Source organism: Pelodiscus sinensis, chromosome 6 (genome assembly GCF_049634645.1).
Source record: "Pelodiscus sinensis isolate JC-2024 chromosome 6, ASM4963464v1, whole genome shotgun sequence".
Taxonomy (NCBI): Eukaryota; Metazoa; Chordata; order Testudines; family Trionychidae; genus Pelodiscus; species Pelodiscus sinensis.
Window position 1 is genome coordinate 83,398,916 of NC_134716.1, and position 23,223 is coordinate 83,422,138.

At 42.3% G+C, this 23,223-nt stretch overlaps 1 protein-coding gene across 1 annotated transcript in view; it reads left to right on the forward strand.

Annotated features, from left to right (window-relative positions):
• The window catches only part of LOC142829922 (rho guanine nucleotide exchange factor 28-like), an 82,291-nt gene that overhangs the window by 54,525 nt on the left and 4,543 nt on the right, over nucleotides 1–23,223 (forward strand). The window contains exons 5-8 of the mRNA XM_075932260.1: nucleotides 6,200–6,383; nucleotides 10,880–11,060; nucleotides 13,471–13,543; nucleotides 21,665–21,717. Coding sequence (XP_075788375.1) covers nucleotides 6,200–6,383; nucleotides 10,880–11,060; nucleotides 13,471–13,543; nucleotides 21,665–21,717 — 491 coding nt within the window. The remainder of the gene's footprint in view (nucleotides 1–6,199; nucleotides 6,384–10,879; nucleotides 11,061–13,470; nucleotides 13,544–21,664; nucleotides 21,718–23,223) is intronic.

Below are 23,223 nucleotides of genomic sequence, written 5' to 3' on the forward strand. Positions count from 1 at the left end.
CACCTTACAGCCAATTTCTGTAGTTTCTGTACTAGGGAAATCCCGCCACATCCCAAACTATGGATTTTTAGGGCCATTTGTGCCATTATGGTCCCTTTACATAGTGTGAAGGGGTCTATGTGTGGTGTGTATTAGGGATGTAACAGTATAGTCAATTAACCGATTAACTGATAAGCAAAAGCTTATAGGTTAATGCAGTAAACTACACGCATATCCCTCTCCCGCCCCCAACCAGTAAAATTATTTTTTAGCAGCCCAACTTGGTTCTGGCTTATGCCAAGTGTGGGACCTATCCCTGCTGTGGCTCTGCATTTAAAGTGTATTAGGAGCCAGGTTTGCACCGGGTGGTCAGGGAGCTCAGACCTTTTCCTCCCCCACTGCAGACAGGAGCTGCTGCCACCCTGCACTGCTGCCTCTTTATCAGAGGCAGCAGCACAGGGCAACAAGTAGCAGGTCTGCAAGAGGAGCTGATTTTTAAACTGGCTTCTCTCATGAACTAGCTCCTGCCTGGCACCCCGCGCTGCTGATGGCCCTGCCCACGGGGACTATAGAATAGTTGACTAACCGATAAGAATTCACGACTATTGAGTTAACCAATATTTAACATCCCTAGTGTGTATGAGAGAGAGGGCGAGTATCTCACTCCATATGACACATTTGGAAGAATTAGTGAGAATTAGTATCTGTAAAGAAATCAGTTCCCTTGCTACTTGCCAGGCTGTTTTTTTTAAAAAAGTGTTTATTGATGTAATCTTAAACATATTAGAGGGTTCTACCTTAACTACAATGATTGGAATTAGGGTTGCCAGATGGTTTCAACAGAAATACTGGACAAACTTGACATTACATCACAATCTACATTACATCTTATTTAGAAAATACCGGACATTTATATTGTCTCAATTTGTTTCCCGAACAGAAAGCTCAAATACTGGACTGTCCGGTTCAAACACCTGGCAACCCTAATTGGAATGTCAGGGACCACTTTTCACTCTTTGAATGAGAATTTGACCAAACTTATTTGCCAGAAGTATGATAAGATGAAAAATGCTCTAGCCTGTACTATTCTTAGGAATGAGGGATAAGTGACCTATTTTAAAAAATGGAAGATACAATAAGGGGGAATAGAGATCAATATTGGACAAACAGAGGTCTAGTCACATAATACTAACAAAGGCTCTGGTACTGCAAAGACCTACTCATGTACCTAGCTATGACTAGTCCCATTGAAGTCAACTCACATGACTATTCACAGTGTGTAGACTGGGATATACTGAAGAACATTTTATAAACAATCTCTTATCTAATATAAATGCCTCACAATGCACTAGGAGTTCATAGGAAGATGGAGCCAGAAAAAACTGGAATCTGTCGGCCTGTTGTGTTGTCTCCGTCTTCTCTTCAAGTTACAAGTCTGGCGTTTTCAGTCTCCTTCCAGGAAATGAGATTCATAGCCCAGAAAGAGCTTAGTCATTTCTGTCAGTGAGAAATATTTGTTTTGTTCTTTTATTGTTTGGATGGAGGAAGGGATTCAGGTGCAAGTACAAACAAAAGGATTTATTTAATGTTTAAAACAGATTGTTTGGCTCAGATTTTTATCACTTGAACTCAGTTTTTTGGCTGCAGAATCAAGATCTGATGCAAAACAAGGTCTAGCTGCAATATCCCCTTTCCAATGTCACCTGCTTTGCAGCAACTAGGCCTTTATTAAACAACTGCCATACTATGTTATGCTTAGTTAGAAATGGTTGAAATCTTTCATTCATATCTTAAAGGAGAGGGAGTGGGGAATAATTCTTTAATGATAAATGGTCTTTTCTCAAAATTGAAAACTTTTGCAATTAGCTTTTCCTTTTCAAATCTTTCCTTTTTTAAACATCTAGTCTTTCCCTAATCTTTTTTTCTTTTTGCAAATAAATTCAATAAAATGAACGATGCCCAGATTTAAGGGTTTTGTCCCACCCACATTTTCATTTTTCTTTATCTTTTTATTTTCCCTATTGCCAGTCTGTAATTTTAAAAAACTTCTTCAAGTTCTGCACATGTGACATGTCACCACTTGGTATGAGTTTCAGAGTGAGCCTTTGAGCTTTGAGGAGTCAGAAATTGCAGATTATCTTGCAGCTTCTAAGCAGCTATGAATATCCAGGGTTAGTAAACCTATTAAAGTACACTGATAAAAACAGGATAGTGCACATTTAAGCATAATTATTTTTCAAGACTAAAAAAAATTGACTAGAAGTGGCCATGGCCATTCTCAAGCCCTCTGAGATTTGCTTAGATGATATGATGTAGAAAGGCTCAGTTTCTCTTTACTCTCAGTAGTATTTGTTGTCATCCCTAACTTTTTACAAAGAATTACTTCACTTATTCGGGGTATCTAGACTTTTAGGGATTTCACTTTTAAAAGAGTTTAGTATTGTCGAAAATCAAGCACAAGGTGTTGCAGGGTGACAGAAGTTAGGGCACCCAAAAGTTAAACTCCTAAATGCAGTGGTCACTTTTGAAAACTGCAGCACAAAATAGTAGTGACTTACCTAGCTTCTCTTGAGCATTGCCTTAGGTATGATTTTTTTCAGTTTAATTTTTCCTTCTTCTAGTGCAATTTTCCTACCTCTAGTGGGGTAGGTTTTTGTTACAGAGCCAAGAACATTGTTCAAAGTGTTTTCTTAAAGTAGTATTGGGTGATTAATGTTGGTCAAATTATCATGTTACTTTTTAAGTCATAAGTGCCTTATAATATAAAACATATTTTGTATGTCTTGGTGATGCAAATAAATACGTTACTGCAATGCCTATGGTAAGTTATAAAAGATGTTACTATCACTGAACTGATGGCAGAATCTGTCTCTCACACAGTTTTGAGCCACTGTAATTATCTGTTTTCATAGTGATTGCACTGGTTGATTCAGCAGTCTTCTGGGTTAAAATAAGTATTTGATTCTTTGACCAGCTATCCTATCTCTCTCCTTTGAGCTATCCTTCTTTCTCTGTTTGTTATAACTAGTACGGTGGGGCATAAATTTTGCAAACCTTTTTTACTCTTTGTTAATGGTCTGTATGCACATACACGTGTGTACTAGGGATGTTAAATACCAGTTAATTGAATAGTTGAGTAACCTCATGAATTCTTATCGGTTAGTCAACTATTCTATAGTCCCTAGGGGCAGAGCTGGCAGCCAGTGTGCTCTGGCCTCACTACCGAGGAGCCCCCTGCCACTCCATGTTGCTGCTCTATATCAGAGGCAGCAGCGCATGGTACCAGGTAGGAGCTGGTCCATGAGGGGAGCCAATTTAAAAACCAGCTCCCCTTGCAGACCGGCTGCCTGTTACCCTGCACTGCTGCCTCTGATAAAGAGGCAGCAGTGTGGAGTGGCAATAGTCCCTGTCTAGGAGGCGTATGAGCTCCCGGACCTGGCGCAAGCCAGAACTGAGCTGGGCTGCCTTCCTGCCCAGATCCTAAAACACTTTAAATGGAGAGCTGCAGCAGGGGTAGGACCCGGACCCATCGCAAGCCAGGACTGAGCCAGACTGCTGGCCAGCCTGCTAAAAAATGTAGTGGCAAAAGGAGGGGGGAGGGAAATGTGTGTAGTCTATAGTATTAACCTAAAAGCTTTTGCTTATCAGTTAATTGGTTAATCAACTACACTATTACATCCCTAATGCATACATCCCAATCAGGGATCACACCTTTCCTTTGTCATAGGTGGAACATGTAGTTGGCAGTAATATATTCTAATTGACTGTGCAAATTGATCTGAAAAGTGGATTTATTCAATGAGATGATGTTTAAAGTGAATTCTATAATCCAGTGGATCCAAAATAAGATTTTTGTTCCTTTGGAGTTTGATTATTGTTATTAGTACTATAGAGTAACTGACCTAAAATATCAAATCATACTAACAGTTCTAGCCTTTCATGTAACTGCATGTTGCAATCAGAATGAAAGATAGTGGGGGGCAAAGGACAGTATTTTGAGGAGTTTGCAGCAGGGATGTAACAGTATAGTCGATTAACTGATTTACTGATAAGCAAAAGCTTATAGGTTAATGCAATAGACTACATGCATTTCCCCCCGCCCCCAACCAGTAACATTTTTTTAGCAGGCTTGCTCCATCAACTCCCCTGGTGCCTGCTGCCTCCCAACCCCTGACCCTCCACTGCTGTCCTGACTCCTGCCCTTCTCACTGCCTTCAGCCTTCCTAAGACCTGCCCCCCCTCCACCAGCCCTTCTCTCCCCCCTGTGCCCACTCCTCCAGTAGCCCCACTCTGATCATCTGAGCTACCTCTCCTCATCCCCTCTTCTAACACCTCCCTCTACACACCTGCCCTGCCTCTCTCCTCTGGTGCTGGTCCCTCCCCTGCAGGTGTCTGCCCTTCTGCTTCACCCCCAAAACCCCTTGCACCTGCACCTTCCCTTACCCCTGCACCTTCCTGGTGCCTCTCCCTTCCTTCACTGCCCCTGCCCCCTTTGCCCTTTTTTCCCTGATGCCCATTCTCCTCATGCCCCAACCCCACCTTCCTCATGCCTACCCCTTCTGTCAAGCCTTCTCCCAGCACCTCCCCCTCCAATCTCCAATGCTCTTACCCTCTCCTCTTCCAGCATCACCCTGTCCCCCCTCCCACTGACACCTCCCCTCCTGCTCTTTTCCTCATTGTCTCCACTTCGCCCCCTAGCATTTGTGTCTCTTTTACCCTGTCCATTTGGTGCCTTCCCCTTTCCTCCCCCTCTCCCCTCCTCCTCCGTACAAGCCCCTTCCACCCCTTCCCCTTTCTTCCTCCTCCACCCTCCCCCACCGCAAAAGCCCCTTTTTCTCCTACCCCTTCCTCTTATTCCCCCCACCCCTTTACCTTCAGCTTCTGCCTTACAGCTTGCAGGGCTGGAGTCAGAGCCAGCCCAAGCTTCAGTGCTGGGGAGGAGCACCCTCAGGACGCCACACGGTGCTGCAGGGTCGGGTGGGGATGCCCCCGGGGTGCCGCACGGTGCTGCAGGGCCGGGCGGGGACGCCTCCAGGGCTGGGCACCGTGCGGTGCTGCTGGGACAGGCTGGGGCACCCCTAGGGAGCTGCACGGTGCTGTAGGGCGGGGCCCGGACCACAAAAATGGCTTGGGCCGCTGTCTGTAGTCAGGTCCCAGCTGCTTTTGGAGCTGGGCTGCTCGTTTTAAAGTTCCCAGCTTTCCCCTTTCATCTGTTGCGCGGCGTTTGAGGACGCCACACATGCACTTTCTCTGCTCCACAGTGCCCAGTAGATGGCTGTGGGGAATTTAAAGTGAGGGGCTGTGGTGCTCCGTCACAAATCCCCCCTCTTCCTCCAGCAGCTGCTGGCTGGCCCCAGACATTAGGGTGTGCCTGAGCACACCCGGCACACCCCGTGCGCACGCCTATGCTTACATGTTAAAAAGCAGAGGACAAAGAGGCAGGTGAAGTCACCATGCTGAAAAGTGAAATGAAAAAAATGCATCCATTTTACCTGCATGTTTGCTCCACTAAGAATCTTTTGCTATACTCATGTTAAATCACATGCATTGTAAAGAAACTGCTTTCGATTCTTGACCCCAGTTTTGTCTGCTTTGTGCTGTTGTGGAAATGCAAAGCAATAAGAACCTGCCTTGTTGTTTATAATTTGTAGTACAGGCAGTCCCCGGGTTACGTACAAGATAGGGACTGTAGGTTTGTTCTTAAGTTGAATTTGTATGTAAGTCGGAACTGGTACATATTGTAGGGGAAACTCTAGCCAAACATTTCTCCAGAGCTCAGTTTTATTCTCCCACACCTCACTTCCCTCAGTCCTTTATTCTCAAGCTGAGGTGTCTGCTGAGAAAAGCCGCTCTGCGTCTCACTGGTCTGCTTGGGCGGGGGGGGGGGGGGAGCTAGCTTCACGTCTCCCTGGTCTGCTGGGGGGAAGCAGCTAGTGCGGGGTTGCCTCACCCCGTTTGTAAGTAGGGATCCGATGTAAGTCGGATCCATGTAACCCGGGGACTGCCTGTATAGTAGAGCCTAGAGAGCCTACTCAGGGATCAGGGCCCCATTGAGCTAGATGCTAGACACACGGAGAGAGATGAGATGTAGAAAATAAAGACTCTGAGAATTTTCTTTAGCCTTTGGAATAAGTGGATCTTTGGACTATATATATTTTGTATGTGCTCAGAATTTAAAAAGTTTTGTATTGTGTTTGCTAACAAATTTATTTTATTTTAGAGTCTAATTGCAGAGAAACGCTTCTTCATCTCACTGTAAGATTTGGCTTGGTTAAACTCTCGCAGTTCCTGTTATCTCAGCCTGGTGGGCTGCTAGCATTAGCTTTACCTAATGAAGCTGGAGCAACGCCATTAGATCTGGCTTCACAGAATGGGCACTCCAGACTTGTTGAAATCTTCATGAAGTGAGTATAATAGTCTGCTACCGCTGTTAAATTGTTAGCTGTTAAAACTGAAGAGCAAAATTTTTTTCAAATAGTTTAAACTGAATTTCCATTTCTGTTTGTTGTTGCCAGCCTTGCTTTTTTACATGTGCAGTCTTGCATTTCTTGTTAAAAATAAGGATTTCGTGTATATCTTCCTTGGCAAGTATGTGGCAACTGGTAGAATTTTTAACAATAATATAATGGTAAACATACAAATCTAAATTTGGTTCAAACTCTCAATTGATAGAAGGAATTCTTTTATTTTTTCCTTTTTGGAGTAAATAATTTGTTTGACATCTGACTTAAATCTGTTGTTTACACAATTAATGTTTTTAAAATGACACTGTTATTTTTGGATTTGTGGGAGCTCAATGCAAAATTGTACAATAGCATATAGTCATTTTTTCATGACTATCTGAATGTACATAGCCTTTAACTTACCTTTCTAGTCTGAAAAGTATATTAAGGAGGTTCCAAAAGGAGGTTTTGGAACAAATTGATAAACTTAACAGTAACAAGTCATTGGGACCCCAGTTGGCATTCACCTAAGAGTTCTGAAAGAACTCAACTGTGAAATTGCAGAACTATTAACTGTGGTTGGTAACCTAATCTTTAAATCAGCTTCTGTACTTAATGACTGAAAGATAGCTAATGTGACGCCAATATTTAAAAAGAGCTCTAGAGATGATTCTGGCAATTACAGACTGGTAAGTCTAACATCAATACCGGGCAAATTAGTTGAAACCATAGTAAAGAATAAAATTGTGAGACACATAGATGGACATAATTTGTTGAAGAAAAATCAACATAGTTTCTGTAAAAGGAAATCATGCCTTACTAATCTACTAGAGTTCTTTGAAGTGGTCAACAAACATATGGACAAGGGGGATCTAGTAAATATAGTGTACTTAGATTTCCAGAAAGCCTTTGACAAGGTCCTTCACTAAAGGCTCTTAAATAAAGTATGTTATCATGGGATAAGAGGGAAGGCCCACTCATGGATTGGCAACTGGTTAAAAGACGGGAAGGTAGGAATAAATGGTAAGTTTTCAAAATGGAGAAAAGTAACTAGCGCTGTCCTTCAAGGGTCTGTAGTGGGACCAATCCCATTCAACCTATTTATAAATGATCTGGAGAAAGGGGTAAACAGTGAGGTGGCAAAATTTACAAATGATACTAAACTCCTCAAGATAGTTAAAACCAAGCAGACTGTGAAGAGATCTCACCAAAGTAAGTGATTGGGCAACAAAATGGCAAATGAAATTTAATGTTAATAAATGTAAATTAATGCACATTGGAAAAATTAATCCCAACTATATGGGAAATAATCCCAATATGATGGGGACTAATTTAACTCTCAGTACTCAAGAGAGAGATCTTGGACTCATTGTGGATAGTTCTCTGAAAACATCCACTCGATGTGCAGCAGCAGTCAAAAAAAGCAAACAATGTTAGGAAACAGTTAAAAAAGGGATAGAGAATAAGACAAAATATCTTATTGCCTCTATATAAAACTGCATACAGACGTAGTCACCTCATCTCAAAGAAGGTCTATTGGCATTGGAAAAGGTTCAGAAAAGGCCAACAAAAATGATTAGGGGTTTGGAATGGGTGGCATATGAAGAGAAATTAAAAAGATAGGCACTTTTCAACTTAGAAAAGAGGAGACTAAGGGGGGATATGATAGAGGTCTATAAAATCATGACTCGTGTGGAAAATGCGAATAAGGAGAAGTTATTTACTTGTTCCCATAACATAAGAAGTAAGGGGTCACTAAACTAAATTAATAGGTAGCAGGTTTAAAACAAAAGGAAGTTTTTCTTCACTTGGCACACAGTCAACCTGAGGAACTCCTTGCTGGAAGAGGTTGTGAAGACAAGGACTTCAACAGGATTCAAGAAAGAACTAGATAAAATCATTGAGATTAGGTCCATCAATGGCTGTTAGCCAGGACGGGCAGAAATGATGTCTCTAATCTCTGTCAGAGGCTGGGAATGGGTGACAGGAGAGGGATTGCTTGATGATTCCCTGTTCTGTTCACTCCCTGTAAGGCATCTGGCATTGGCCACTGTTGGCAGACAGGATACTGGGCTAGATTGACCTTTGGTCTGATCTAGTTTGGCCATTCTTATGTTCTTATGAAAAGTGATATAGAAATGGCACCTTTTTTTCCTGTTTGGAGCTGCTCCTTCTGTACAGAGTTATATCTGCTTAATTTAATGACAAAAATAATCTTTTTCTATTGCTTTTTCTGTAATACCAATGTGGCAAAAAGGAGGGAGCTGTATTCTATTCCTTTTTTGTTTCAGCAAAATTGTTTACTAAGTTCTAATTACAAGTTTTGGTGGGGCAAAAAAATAAATAAAAATCTGTTACTTAAAGAAATACTTCATGAAATGGAAAGATAAATTGAAAACCATTTTTGGAGTAACTTTAAACATTTATCCCCTGCAGTGTTTGCAGCCCAAGCACAAGCTTTGCTATCACAGTCTGTTGCTGGTGCAACAGAACTAGAAAGTGAAACTGAACACTCTCAAAAGTGGAAGTTTATTTTCATTGTCCGTGATCTGGAGATGGAAAGAAGCAGTACAAAAGTGCACACACTATTTAAATGATGAAGATCAAAGTAACATTTTTTCCAGATGTTTGCTTTAATAAACTGAAGTGCTGTTGGGAATCAAGGCAAGGACATTTGTTTTAAAAAAAATACAGTTGATTCCCAGCTTTACAAAGATTTTGAACGGGGTGGGCAAGATATGGCCTATAGGTGAAATCTAGCCTGCCAAGCTACTGGATCTGGCTCGAGGGCTGCCTGATCCAACCGGGGGTCCATCCAATCCAACCTGGGCTTTAGGCGGCTGCCTGCTCCCTGTGGCTCTCTGCTCTGGGTGCTGGGGGAAAGGGGAGGCTTCACGTGCTGCCCCCATCCGCCACAAAAATCTCTCCGCTCCCATTGGCCAGATGGCCTCAGGTCCTGCAGGGCTGCTGGCTGGGAGCTGCCTAGGTAAACACCTCCTGGCCATAGTCTGCTTCTGGCACCCAGCCCTTCCCTCCCTTAACTCCCTGTCCTAGGTTACCACGCCCTTCTGCCCCACATCATTATCCAAACCCTCTGCGCACCCCCAGATCACAACTGCATCCCAGACACTGTACATCTTCTTATACCTTTCCCTCAGGCCAGAATCCACTCCTGTACCCATATCCCTCTCCCAGACCCTGCATCCCATTCCCGTGCCCCGGGTCATCACGCAAACCTTCTGTACCTCTTCTCCACCCCTTTCCCAGGTCACAACTTCCTCCCAGACCCTGCACCTCCTCCAACACCCCTCTCCCAGCCTAGAATCCTTTCCTGCACCCATACTCTGCACCTTATGCTCCTGCCCCAGATCACAACCCCCTCTTTCACCCAAATTCCCTTTGAGTCCACTCCCTCTCCTGCACTCCACTTCCCTACTCCAAGCTCCCTTCTGCACCTAATCTCTGTCCCAGACTCTGTACCTCCTCCATAGAAAAATGCAGCTCTTGACCACTTACCAAATTCTTGGGGTGCCCCCCAATCAAATATGATTGCCCACCCTTGGTCTTGGAGGACTGAACCATCCGTAAGACAGAAGTTTGAATAAATGTAGGTGATAAGTATCAACCCAGGCAGAGCTAAGTTTCTGGAGTTGTCAGGGAGCTTTATCCCTGATCAGTAAATTACAGGACTGAAGCTTCCAGGGACCTTAATTGTTTGAAGTTTCAGATGTATGGATTTTAGGACCTTTATTGTATTTGCATTTGTCCGGCAGTACCAAATTAATCACATTCCACCACCAGAAAGTTTTCATTAGAAATGAAAGCCGCAAGTGAATAGAAAATATTACAGGCAAAAGTTCGGTTACATTTTTCTGTTGAAATGGAGCTCTTTGGTTTATGGGTCTGCACAACATACAGTGTGTGTGTGAGTATTGTGCCTTTTTTAATTTGCATGGGAAAATGACTTACAATGCTGCTACAGTACATTTTGTTATGAATGTCTCATTTGTTTGTAACATCCAAACAGTGCAGTGTTCCCTTGAGACACTCTGTTTTTCACTGTAATCGGCTAATAAGCCTGCCAGTTCCTTCACACTACTATATATGGCAACACTGTCAGGAAAAGCTACTTTTTCTATTTTACAATAGAAGGGAAAATGAGATGATGTTTTGTGTTGCTGTTTTATTTTGCTGCCGTTATTCCTAATGTAACCATTTTTTTTTTCATTTTGGTGGCTTGCAACAGCAGAATTTTCTTACGGTGAATAGATTCACGGGTAATTATTTCTTCATCCAGATGTGTTTTTCATTCATGTTTAATATTTTCTACCTTGGAATTTTTTTACAGTAACTCAGGGTGCTGTGCACCAATGAGAACAGAAAGTTCTGTGTGTTTATATTTTCATTGAACCCATGCGCTGAGCATACATTTTGATTTAAACAGCGTGTTGTTTCAGTTTTCAGGGCAGTCATTCATTTGACATTTCTAGAGTTGTGATCAGCGAGTATACTTTCCTACAGTTTGCTCATTCATCAAGAACTCTGACACTGACATTTAATCGCACCACAGAACATTTGCTGGAGTCTGACATTAAGCTTTTCAGGAAATACTTCTTGGATCGAACCTCTCTTTATAAGGTAGGTGCCAAAGCAGGTTTATACTCAGTGTTTTTCTTGGGTATCTTTTTAACTGTGCAGGTTTTAGGAATTTTATGTGTTGGGTCTGTAGGCAAAGAATCATTGTCATTAGCTTTTAAACTGTTCTAAAGTGGTTATTTTCACATATGAAAAGAAGTGTAGGAAAAATGTTAGATGAGTACTTGATTAAATTCTCCCATTTCTAGAGACATTTTTAGAATAGTCCTATGGTAAATACCTTTCCTAGGAAACCATTTATCTCTGGGTTTTAATCTTGCCTTTTCTATTGGTGTTCTTGCTTGTAGTAGGAGGTATTATTTTAAAGTTGTTGTTACTCTTTATAGCAGCATGGAGTTCCGGTCATAGACCGGAACCCCGTGGTGTTCTAGACATTACACGATCACAGACAGGAAAGAGAATCTTGCTCCAAAGTTCTTACATTTATATTCTATTTGCTATATTATATTTTGGTCACTTTAATCTTGATTCAGTGAGACATGTAAGCACATGTGTAACTTTAGCATAGTGGGTGAGTACTGAAATGGACTTCAATGGGAATATTCAGATATTTAAAGTTAAGCATGTGTAGGGCCATCCTTACTGATATGCAGCTAAATGGGGCACACGAAAATTTTGGGCACCACTGGGTCTTAATGTTCACCCGCCCGCCTCTTCCTATCCCTGTTTAATAGCTCTGCTCCCTCCAGAGAGGATCTAGTTAACTTAAAAATGAAAAAGCTTTCCAGGACTATTAGCAGAACATTGAACTTATGAAAGAGCCATTCAAGTGGCAATGAAGCCATTTAACAGGCATTTGCTATCCCCAGGTATATGCTGTCAATATCTGAATTTACTGCATTAGTCCACTGTACAGGACCTTAGTTTAAACTTTCTTTGAAACTATTTCATTAGTGTGTTGCTGATGATTATAAAATCACATCTCTAAAAAAATCACATCATCATCCTGTGTGCTGTCATCTGGAATAGTGACACTAGTTTAATAGTTTTGTTTAATAGTATTACGAAGGGCCCTAGAAATCTTAAGGATGTCCCTCGACATGTGCTTAACTACTTTCCTAAATGTGAGCCTTTGTCTGTATCAAATTATTGAATTAAAAGGGTTATATAAAATATTATTTGTTTTTCCCTTTCTTGTTATTGATGTTCTGTTCTGTTTTTGCTTTCCTGTTCCATGTTTTTGTTTTGTTGTTGTTTAATTGTTTTTAAACATTTGATCAAAATAGCTATAATTTTAAACTAAAAATGAGCTACATGATATGCTTTGATCTTTGCATACTATTCTGTGTGTTTGTTTTAGAACACAGACATTCCTTTTTAGTTATTCCCTTGCTTTCTAGGCTTTCCAATATAAAATCTGACCCCAGATTCATAACTCTAACTTGTATACAACACCTTTCACACAAGTGTCCTGATTTTTTTAAAGCAAAAACAAAATAATGACAAAGATTGTATTATTGTTTATATACCTTGCACTCATCAAACCCTGTGGGTTTTTTTTTAAGCCCTTGGGGGAAGGAGGGAGAAAATGCTAATCGATTTACCATTTTGAAAGTATCCATGGCAAATATTCTTAGATTAAAGGTTGCCAAATTCTACAATGATTGTTATGCTCACTACAGTTTTCTGCCAGGCATCCAAGTGGGGTTTTCCCTCTTTCTGAAGAGACAGATACAGACCTGTTTTGTAGCTCAGCTCCTCCTCGTTGTGAAAAAACACTAGAGATTATCCTTTCAGTGATGCAAGATTTTTAATGGTAGACTTGGTGAAACCTAGGTAGCAGAAACAAGCTGCTATATCAAAGCATATGGTCTTTTTATTTATATATTCTACAGAGCCTAGGGAATAAAATCGTCATTAACTCTATTTGAGAAATTGATACACACCCCAGAGGTCACCCTGTCTGATCAAACTAACTTAGGCTAAGGAAAGAAGGGTAAATAACACTTTTTTCCCTTTGCTTGTTACAGTCAGGATCACCAGTCCTCATAAGGGGATTTTGACAACTTTGAAAGCTAAGTGGGAAGAGGGCAGTGAAGATTTCAACATAGCTTATTTTGAAATTAGGTGTTAAATTTACAGCGTTCAGTGCTCCTGCCATAGTCTGAAGACTGTACATCTAACAATGTCTTGAGAATGTATGGATAAATGAGCTTTTTCGAAAAATCTGCTTGTAGTCTAGACACTCAATTTCAAAAGAGGCTTGTAGTCTAGACGTAGTATACGTGTTTTGTTAGTCTTCAAGGTGCTATTAAACTATTCGTTGTTTTTTTACATTTTTTTTAATGTACCTGTTTTACTTTCTTTTGTGTGTGCGTGCATACATGTATGGTGTACTAATACATATGGGTATCCAAGAAAGCTATTGTTTGAATTTGGTGTTTATTTTTAGAGTCTTAATTCCAAACAAGCTGGGACAGTGGAAGGATCACAAATGCCCTGCAATTCAACAGATTCTACAGAAGGTACATATTTCTTTTTTTCTTTTGTTGTAATAGATTTCTGAAATCCTAAGTAAAGCAGGATGTGTACTTGTGCCATATATTTATTTAGGAGGATTACTTAGTGTACATGATATCAGAGGACTATGCAAAAGATAGGCATTTCATTATAAGGGCGGTATGAAGTCATGCATGCTACAGACTTATGAAATAATTAATTTACCAGTATGAACCTACAAATATTCACAAGAATTTCTAATGACCAAAAAATCTTTTAGAAAGGATGTTAAAAAAAATTACAGCAGTTAGAGAAACCTCACTAAAATGCCAGAAGAGGGCAGCATTCAGCTGAAATAAAAACAAGTCAACTCACAAGATGTTCCAGTGAAGTAAACAATGTCTGGTTAATAAAGATAGGAGTGGATTAAAGAAGACTGAATTGAGCATTTTATGGACAATTTTGGTGCTCAGTCCTGAATGCTTTACGGTGGCAAAATTCCCAGGCTTTTAAATGAGTCTCTCATATTTATTTCAATCACAAGTTTGCCTGTAGAAGGGTTGTAGGATATTGTTTTGTGGGCATAATTACTTTTCTGTATCAGATCATAATGAGCTTTGCAGACCTTGTAACAAGAAAGTCCTAGCACAAAAGAGTTATAAAAAATTCACTAAAAATCTGTAATACCCTGGTCTGGCATTGAGTTAATGACTATCCGAGATGCAAGATCTCATTGTTGCATGCATATTGAGGTCTATCTGGAAGAAGTGACCAGAATGCATTGATTAATTCTGCAAGATAAGGCCCTAACCCTATAAGACTTGCATGTGCTCTTAACTTTATACACTGTGAGAAGTCCCATTGAAACTGACATTAAGTCAAGCAATTGCATACATATTACAGGGTCAGGAACTGCATGATGATATAAATAAGAATTGGATTCTAAAGGCATTAGCTAATTATTCTGAGTGAGGTAATAGACTGAGGAAATGGCCTCCTTGATGGACACAAGTTTGTAGTTTACACAGTTGAGGGTTCCTTAAGCTCTTGCTGGATGTTTATGCTAGGGATGTTAATTAACAATTAATTTACTAGTCGAGTAGTTGATTGAATTTCCATCGACTACTCAACTAGTCAATAGGCACTTCTGGATTCCTCCTTTGAAATGTACAAGAGACCCCAGGGGGGCTCTTGTGCATTTCAAAGCAGAAGCGCCAGCATGGATTCTGGGGTCAGCAGGGGACTCAAAGTCCCCTGCTGATCCCGGGCTCCATCCTGTGCTGCTGCTTTGAAATGCCACATGGAGCCCAGGATGAGCTGGGAAGTCCAGCTGACCCAGGGCTCCGCACGGTGCTGCCCCTTGGAAATGCCACCTCAGCGTTTCAAAGCAGTGCTGCATGGAGCTGATCATGGGCTCCATGTGGTGCTGCCCCTTTGAAATGCCGTGGTAGTGTTTCAAAAGGGTAGCTCCACACAGAGCCCGAGCTCAGCTGTGCAGCGCTGTCACTTTGAAGTACTCCCCCCCCTCCTTTGCTGTTAGAGGCAGCAAGGAGGGGGTGGAATCGACTAGTCCGTAACATCCTTAGTTTGTGTCTGTCTTCCCCAGCAACTCACAGGCAATTAACAATAAAAGCAGACTCAAAGGCAGTGTTGCAATAATCAGTGTTAACATCGAAAGTCTAAAATCTACTTTTGTAAATATAAGTAACTGTTTATAAAGCAAGGAATTACATACTGTGCTATCAAAAACTTTATTATCTTGGGTACAAGATATTATCTTGGGTCAATGTGATCTTGTACCTTCTCCTGTGTGTCACTAACAGTAGGCAAATTCATAACAGCAGCTTGGACAATGCAAGTCATGTATGGTGGTTTTTCTAAGTTGCATGCTCAAGCAGCCTGATCTGGTGCATGCAAATAGTAAATAACAATATGTATTGATTTAGACATGACTATACCTTCTCATTTGGGGTTCAAACATGCAAGGTGCTGAGTCCCTTCAGCTCAAGTCACTCAGCCATTACAGGAATTACTCATCATCACAGGTGGAGTCCTTTGTGCTCATCACATGTCAATGGTAAAGAGACTTTTGTCACTCTTTGTTGGTTCCTATTGCCAGGTCTATACAACAGTTTTGCTGGCATAGATGTTGGTTAGGACTGTGGGGAAAAAAAATCACACCCTAACCAAAAGCACTAGATTGCCAATGCCCACCTCTCCATATAGGCACAGTTTATACTGGTAAAAAAGCCTTTAGCTGATATAGCTTATGTTGTAGCTGATATAGCTTATGTTGTTCAAGGAAATGGTTTAACTATAGCAGCAAAAGAATTCCTCTTGCCAGTGTAAGCTGCCTCTACAATTAGGAGCTTTACGATCATAGCTATATTAGTAGAGAGAGTGTAGTAGTGTAGGCTAGTCTTATGACTTGGATAAATTCATTGTTATCACTTGCCTTGCAGACCAGTGTATTTGTACTGTGCCCAGCACATTGGAGACAAAATCCTAACAATGGGACTTATGGGTACTACTACTGTAGAAATATATAATAATAATGCATGAATGTTCATATATCTTCACATTGTTTGGTACTATTATGGATGTATATATTTTTTATTAGTTGGTAAAAAAGAATCTATGCTTTAGATATACATCTAATTGTTGCTTTTCATATGGTCATTTAACCCAGATACCTGAAAATCACTAATATAATTGAAAACCTTGCTCCTCATTCTACCTTCTGCTAATAAGAGCTAAAGCAACAAAACAAGATTGGTTTGTTGGAAACAGAATTAATTTTTTTGCTGCTACAAACAGAAATCATGTAACAAATGATCCATAAAACTCTCTTTCTACAATATTCTATCTATGCTGTACTCTTAGAAGTTGTATTCATTAAATACTTTTGTTAATTTAGGTGCACAGAATTATTTGCAGTAACGTCATAAAGGGATGTACCTTCAATTTTAAATTGTCAATAGTTGCACTAAATAATAATTATTCACTTCTGGGTGGGCCTAAAGTCAAGATCAACAGATCTTTAAAGCATAATGCTCTCAGAAGCTCTGTGCTATTATCTACTGAAGGTTGCTATAGCAATACAGCAGTTTGATTGAATTTCACCACCAGCAGTGCAGTGGGTCAATGTAAGGTGATATTGCTAGCTTAACAGTAGATCTCCCATAGCAACTTAATTAAATTCAAATACACAGAATGAGTCTCTCTAGTTAGGATGCAAAACAAAGTACAGATATATTTTATTTTGATTATTTCAGCCATTCCTGTTATGAAAAAAATCTTGTGGTTTTTTAATTCTTAAAGTTTGTGTCAAGGAATAATTGTGCAGAATATTATTTAGAGCCATAGCCAATTTATGTCTATATATAAAATCACTTACTATATGAAGAACAGTGTTTCCCCAAGGATTGTAGAATGAATTACAATAACATCAACTGACTGCAAATAGTAGTAGAAAACTGTCTAGATGAACTTAGAGGAGCATTCTCCGGGATGGTCTTTCTAAAGTTCAGCACTTTTCTTCCATTTTGCTTTTCAAATTAGGGTATGTCTACACTGCAGCCAAGAACAAGCTAATAAAGCTTGAGTTAGCATTAGCAGCGTTCAAGCTTGCGCACTAAAACTAGCACTCTATATTAGGGCTGTAATACTATGATGATTAACTGGTAAGCAAAAGCTTATAGGTTAATGCTATAGACTACATACATTTTCCCCTAAACCCTTGCCAGTGAATTTTTTAGCAGACTGGCCAGAGCCCAGCTCAGCCCAGCTGGCACTGGGTCCTGGACCTACCTCTGCTGTGGCTCTGCATTTAAAGTGTGTTAGGAGCCTGGTGGGCAGGCAGCCTGGCTCAGTTCCAGCTCCTGCCGGGTCTGAGAGCTCAGACCACTCCCTCCAGACAGGGGCTGCCTGGGGGGGATTTAAGTGCAATCCAGGATCTACCTCAGACCAGAATATCCTTGCCCCACTTCCTTAGTGCCCCTTGTGACGTAGTGGGGGTACTTGCTGGGCTGTGGTGACCCCTGCTGTCTGGAGCAAGATCCAGCAGGGAAAACCTCACTATGCAAAGGTAATGCAAAACTTGTTGAACCAGACACCCCCCATGGAGAGGAACAAAGGAAGGTGGAATGCTGCCCTGGCTGGGGGGCAGGGCTGGAAGAGAGTTAGTTAGTGGCTATCTGAGAGCATGGAGGAGACAGCCTAGGGAAAGGGGCTGGAGTTTAGGGGCCCAGTCTCCCCCATCTCAAGGGGGCCTGAGGCATCCTAGCCCAGCTCTGTGACCAGATTACATCTGTGCTGTGCTGTATCCTGGAGAGGCAATAAACTTCCTCTATTCCACCGGCTGGTGCAGTCTGTTTGTGCCATTTCGGGGTGCAGGAGACGGGGGACCCCCAACGCGCCGTCACACCCCTTCTCTGAGGCCCTGCCTCTACTCACTCCATCCTCCCCTCCCTTCATGAGGCAGGGACAGAGGGTTGGGACACAGGCTCTGGTCTTGAGCTAAGGGATTTGGAGTGTGAGAGGGGCTCTGAGCTGAGGCTGGGGCAGGGAGTTGGGGTGCAGGAGGGGGTTCAGGGTACAGGCACTGTAAGGGAGTTTGGGTCCAAGGAGGGGGGTTCATGACTGGTGAGGGGTTCGGGATTCTGGCTCCAGCTGGTCACTGCTTACCTCTGGTGGCTGCTGAGTGGTAGTGCAGTGGGGCTAAGGCAGGCTCACCCCTGCCCTGGGCGTGCACCACTCTCAAAAGCAGCCAGCAAACTCCCTCCATCCCAAGCCCTGTGCCCCTCCATCCATTCTGTAGAGATAGAATACAGGGTGGAAGGGGGGGGCACCCTGACATCAGTGCGCCCCCTCTTCTCCCTTCCCTGCTCTGCATAGCAAGCAGGAGGATCCTGGGGCGGGGTGGGGAGAGGGGGGGCAGTTCCAAGGCAAAGGGCAGGAGCTGCGCAACAGTGGGGGTAGGGGCAGCTCAAGTGCTGTGCTTGATAGCCTCTTGGCCAAACCAGTCAGGATCACCCGTCAGAGGTTCCAAGATCTACTGATAGATCCCGATCTACTGGTTTGTGACTACTACATTAGGGTATGTCTACACTACCCCCCTAGTTCGAACGAGGCGTACAGATAGTTCGGATTAGGAAGCCTAATCCGAACTATCTAGTCCGTGCCGCGTGTAGCCGCGCAGCACCGGGTTCGCACTAGCCGGCTTTTAAAAATGGCGGCGCTGGCTTTATGCTAATGAAGCCTGGGAAATTCAAATCCCGGGCTTCATTAGCAAGTTCGGTATGCATACATTACCCCCCTAGTTCGAACTAGGGGGGTAGTGTAGACATACCCTTAGAGAGTTTATCTCCATGTGGCTAGCAGGAAGGTATTATTGTCCTCATTTGAGGCACAGAGTGATGAAATAACTTACTCGAGGTCACATGAAATGCCTGAGGCAGAGGTAGGAAGAAGAGCAGAAATGTATTAATGTTTAGAGCATAACTTTAGCAATGAAAAAAATAGTACTGTAGTTGCAATTGTTGCTGCTGTTGTGGTGTTTGTAATTTGTACCTGTGCGCCATCTGCAGGCTGTTTGAAGCTTGTGCACTATGTACACTAAGTGCACAAGTGGGTCCTGCTTAGCACAGAAGATAGTGATCTCTCTGCTAGACAGGGACTGTCACATCTTTTCACATTCCTGTTGCATTTCAGCAGGAACCCTCTAGATGGAGTTGGGGAGCAGGGCTGGCACATATATGCTTGCAACAGAAGGATTGATATTAAGAAATTAATCAATATGGACCCAATCCTGTACAGAATGGCAGAACTCCCATTGACTTCAGTGGAGTTTAATCTTCAGAAAGTTTAATTTAAATAAGGATTGCAGCATTAGACCTTAGTACAGTTGCTGGAGTCTGCAGCTGGGCTTAGATATCCAGCTAGTTCTTCTTATGATGGATTGGTACAGTGTTGTAGGTTTGCAGCCTGGGCTCTGCACAGAACTAAGGATGGGAAAGAGGTAAAGCAAGCCTCAAAGGTGTATGAATGATATCTCCTAAAATACAAAGATATATGTGATTTTTAAAAAGTATTAAGTTGTGGTTAAATTCGTGCGCAGTAGCTGATATTACAAAGTTAACTGAAAATGCAGCTGCATATTTGTGTCTTACTAGAGAGTCTTGCCCGCTTGCTCTGGGGCTTCCTAATCACCATATGTAGGGTCAGACTGGCAGAGAACCTTGGGGGTTTCGCTTTTCCCTTCTGCACGTGGCATGAGTCATCTACGTGTTTACACTAGTGTAAATGGAGGGTTTGCTCTAACTTGAAGACTTTAAATCATGATCTGAGTACTTCAGTGACTCAGCCAGAGGTCAGGGGGTCTTTTTGGCCTAAGAGACACATTTGAGCAGGAAAATTGTATGGCAGACCATGAATGTAGGGGTAGGTTGAGAGAGGGTATGGACCACAGCCCAGCGCCACTTACTTCAGGCAGCTCCAAGGCAGCAGTGCAGCAGGGCTAAGGCAGGCTTTCTGGCTCCACATGGCTTTCGGAAGTGGCTGTCATGTTCAACAGCAGTTCCTGAGAGAGTGTGGGTGGGCAGGTAGAGCCTTGGGCTGCTGCTGTCTGCAGGCACCACCTCTGCATCTCCCACTGCCTGTGGTTCCCTGCTCCTGGCCAATGGGAGCTGTGAGGGGTGGTGCCTCCAGGCAGGTGCAGCACACAGAAACCTCTAGGGGCCACAGGCATATGCCAGTCACTTTGGGAGCAGCATGGGCAGCCTGCCTCAGCCCCACCGCACCACCAAACTGGTAGTCCTTCGACCAGATTAAAAGCTCTGATGGGCTGGATACAGACCAGGGGAACATAGTTTGCCCACCCCTTGACTAGATGATCATGATGGTCCCTTCTGACCTTGAAGTCATGGGTGACAGGTATCGTAGGCAGGGGAAGGCAATGCTTTCTCAAACTTCCTCGCTGTGATGGCTGGGGCATACAAGTTGGGGACTGCGTCAACTGTCATCCTGGCACTAGGACCACTTTGGCCATCCAGTGCTGGGGCTGGTGGCTCGGCTGCAGAGGCGGCCTTGTTGGTCAGGGTTGCGGGAAGCTGGCCAACTTTCCAGACCTTCAGAGCTAGGGTAGGCTGCAGCCATGCCATCTGCCAGCTCTCTGAGGCTGTGGGTGTGCCATGCTCTGGCTCTCCAGGACTCTGGGGCCGGGAGGAGGTTGGGGACACTATTTGAGGGCAGGGGCCAGCAGGCCACTGTGTGTGTGTGTGGGAGGGGTGGAGGAGGCCTGGGCTTTCGTGGGCAGGGCTGGGGGAGGGGAGGCTTGACTTCCCACACCATGGGGTCACTCACCGCTCATGCTTAAAGTCTATTAAGATATAGTCTGAGTATATATCTGAGGACAGACCTGAATCTTTAGTTACAAGCCTGAATATACAAGAAATAAAAAATTAATATAAGGGAAGGTTATGAAAATGGGAGGGCTTATTTTCTTTGATTTTATTTTAACCAGTAAATGTGACAGTAGCTAATGCTTCTTGGAAGCCCTGCAGATGCCTGTGCTCATTTATATGCCCATAACCAGATTACTCCTGCTCTGTTTGACATTTCATAAATGTCTGTGATTGGGCAAATCTTGCAGAGTTGGAATATGTTTTTGTGCTTGTTATGTCTTTTTCCATTGTCTTAAGAAGAAACCCTAAAAAAGAGAGTGACAGAAATGAAGATTTTTATCACTTTTTTTAAATGCAGGGACTAATTTTTAAAATGGATGAAGTGTCTTTAGGACAGTGCACAGCAGTGGGGATCTCCCAGAGCTTAAGGCACAACTTCTGATTTGTGCTATTTTGAGGTCTGCTTGCAAATTAAGTCTAGTTTATGAATCAATATATATTTTCATTGCCTGTCCCTTTAAACTCAAGAGCGTGTTTACAATTGGTTCATAATAATGTAGCCACTTGTTGTACAATCATCTAGTATTCTGCCCACTGGTATGCTAGTTTGGGGTGATGTGTGTGCTACAAAAGTACATTGTTCTGCATTGCTGTTTGTTCATTATATTTTTCCCCCTTGGTTGAAAAAACATTAAATTTCCATTGTTTATCACTAGAAGTTAATAAGAAATCTTGCTTTTACAGATCCCGTGAACTTGGAATCTGATTCATCAGCACCTGGAAGTGAAGATGTGAAGGTACAGCTTTATTTTTATATAAATAACTAGCCTCTAAGTTCTCCTATTGCACCTTACATTGTGGTATCTCAGCATATTCCATAGTTTAAAAAAATAAATAAGGTGATTAATGCCAGCCCCTTTCCGTCCCTGTCCTAGGGGAAGTTGTATATATGTGCTTATTATTTACTTCAGTGAATCTGTTCTGTGTTGGTGATCTGGAAATCAGGTCAAAGAAAGAAAGTTTACAACTGGACTGGAAAGTCATGATGTCTGTGGACATTCCTATGGCCGTGTATTCTACAGCCTTGGGACCAGCTTGAGGTGAAGCCCCATCTCCTCCATGCACTGGCTTCCTCCTTGAGAGTTCTATTGTTCATGAGGAGTGGAGCTAAGGAGGGCAGTGGAGGTCCAAGTGGGTGACGCGATATTTTAGGTGATCTCAAGACTGGGAAATAACATAGGGTAGACTCTCATTAGCAATATATGCAGGATCAGACACAAAGTCTATTAGAGACTGTGTGGCATAAAAAATACTGATCCTGTTTGCAAATATTTTTACATGGGTCTAATATAAAATGTGATGTTTTACACTTGATAGCAGAGAAAGAAAGTATGATGCTTGCATATAATCCCATTTTGATTAGTTCTATTTGATGTCTATTTTGTATCGTGCTTTAGATGTATGTCTCTCTGTGGTTGTGTCCTGAGAGATCCTTGGTCTCAGTTTTACTTTTTCTAGTTTATAAAATTGAGATTTGGGTATGTGGAGGAGAGCAGCTAGCTGAGGCACAGAATGCACAAGATTGAAGTAATGTTTGTAGGTTGAGAAGCAACTGGAAAATATGGGTAGAATAATATCTTCCCCTTTCTTTAGGGCCGGTGCTTGTTTTTTGTCAATAGAGTTTACAAGCTGGAGATGGTCTTGAAGCTACACCTGCTTTGAGTGAAGTTGACTGGACTTGAAGACCTCTCAAGGTCCCTTCCAGTCTGATGATGATTCTGTGTAGCAACTGTGGCCTTATTGATTGTCCTTTCTCTAGGTCTGTGGATACAGACCATGCTATCATAATCCATAATTCAACTTCAGATTAGATTAATTACAGCTATATAGGGCTACACATTATATCCACCTAGAATCTTAAATTGAGGCAGAATGTAGCAATACTCATATGCTGCTGGAAGCATGTGACACAAGTGCTCCCTCATCTGCACTGGCTGCCCATTGATTTCTGGATGGAGTTAAAGGTATTTGTTCTGACCTATAAAGCTGTAAAAATGGCCTCAGATTTCCTCTCCCTGTATGATATGGCTACAGCTTTGGTCACTAAACACTAGAGATCTTTGAGCTGCAGCTTCTTATTTTAGACTTCTATCCCACTTAACTCTAAAATAGTCTGTATTTGGTGACCCTTCCAGCACTATAAAGCCTGAGCTCTTGAAGGGGGAGGGCCACTGTGAAGTCTGGTGCTTGCAGGAGAGGTGGAATATTGTCTGAGTTTGATTGTATCTCTCATTGGTTATTTT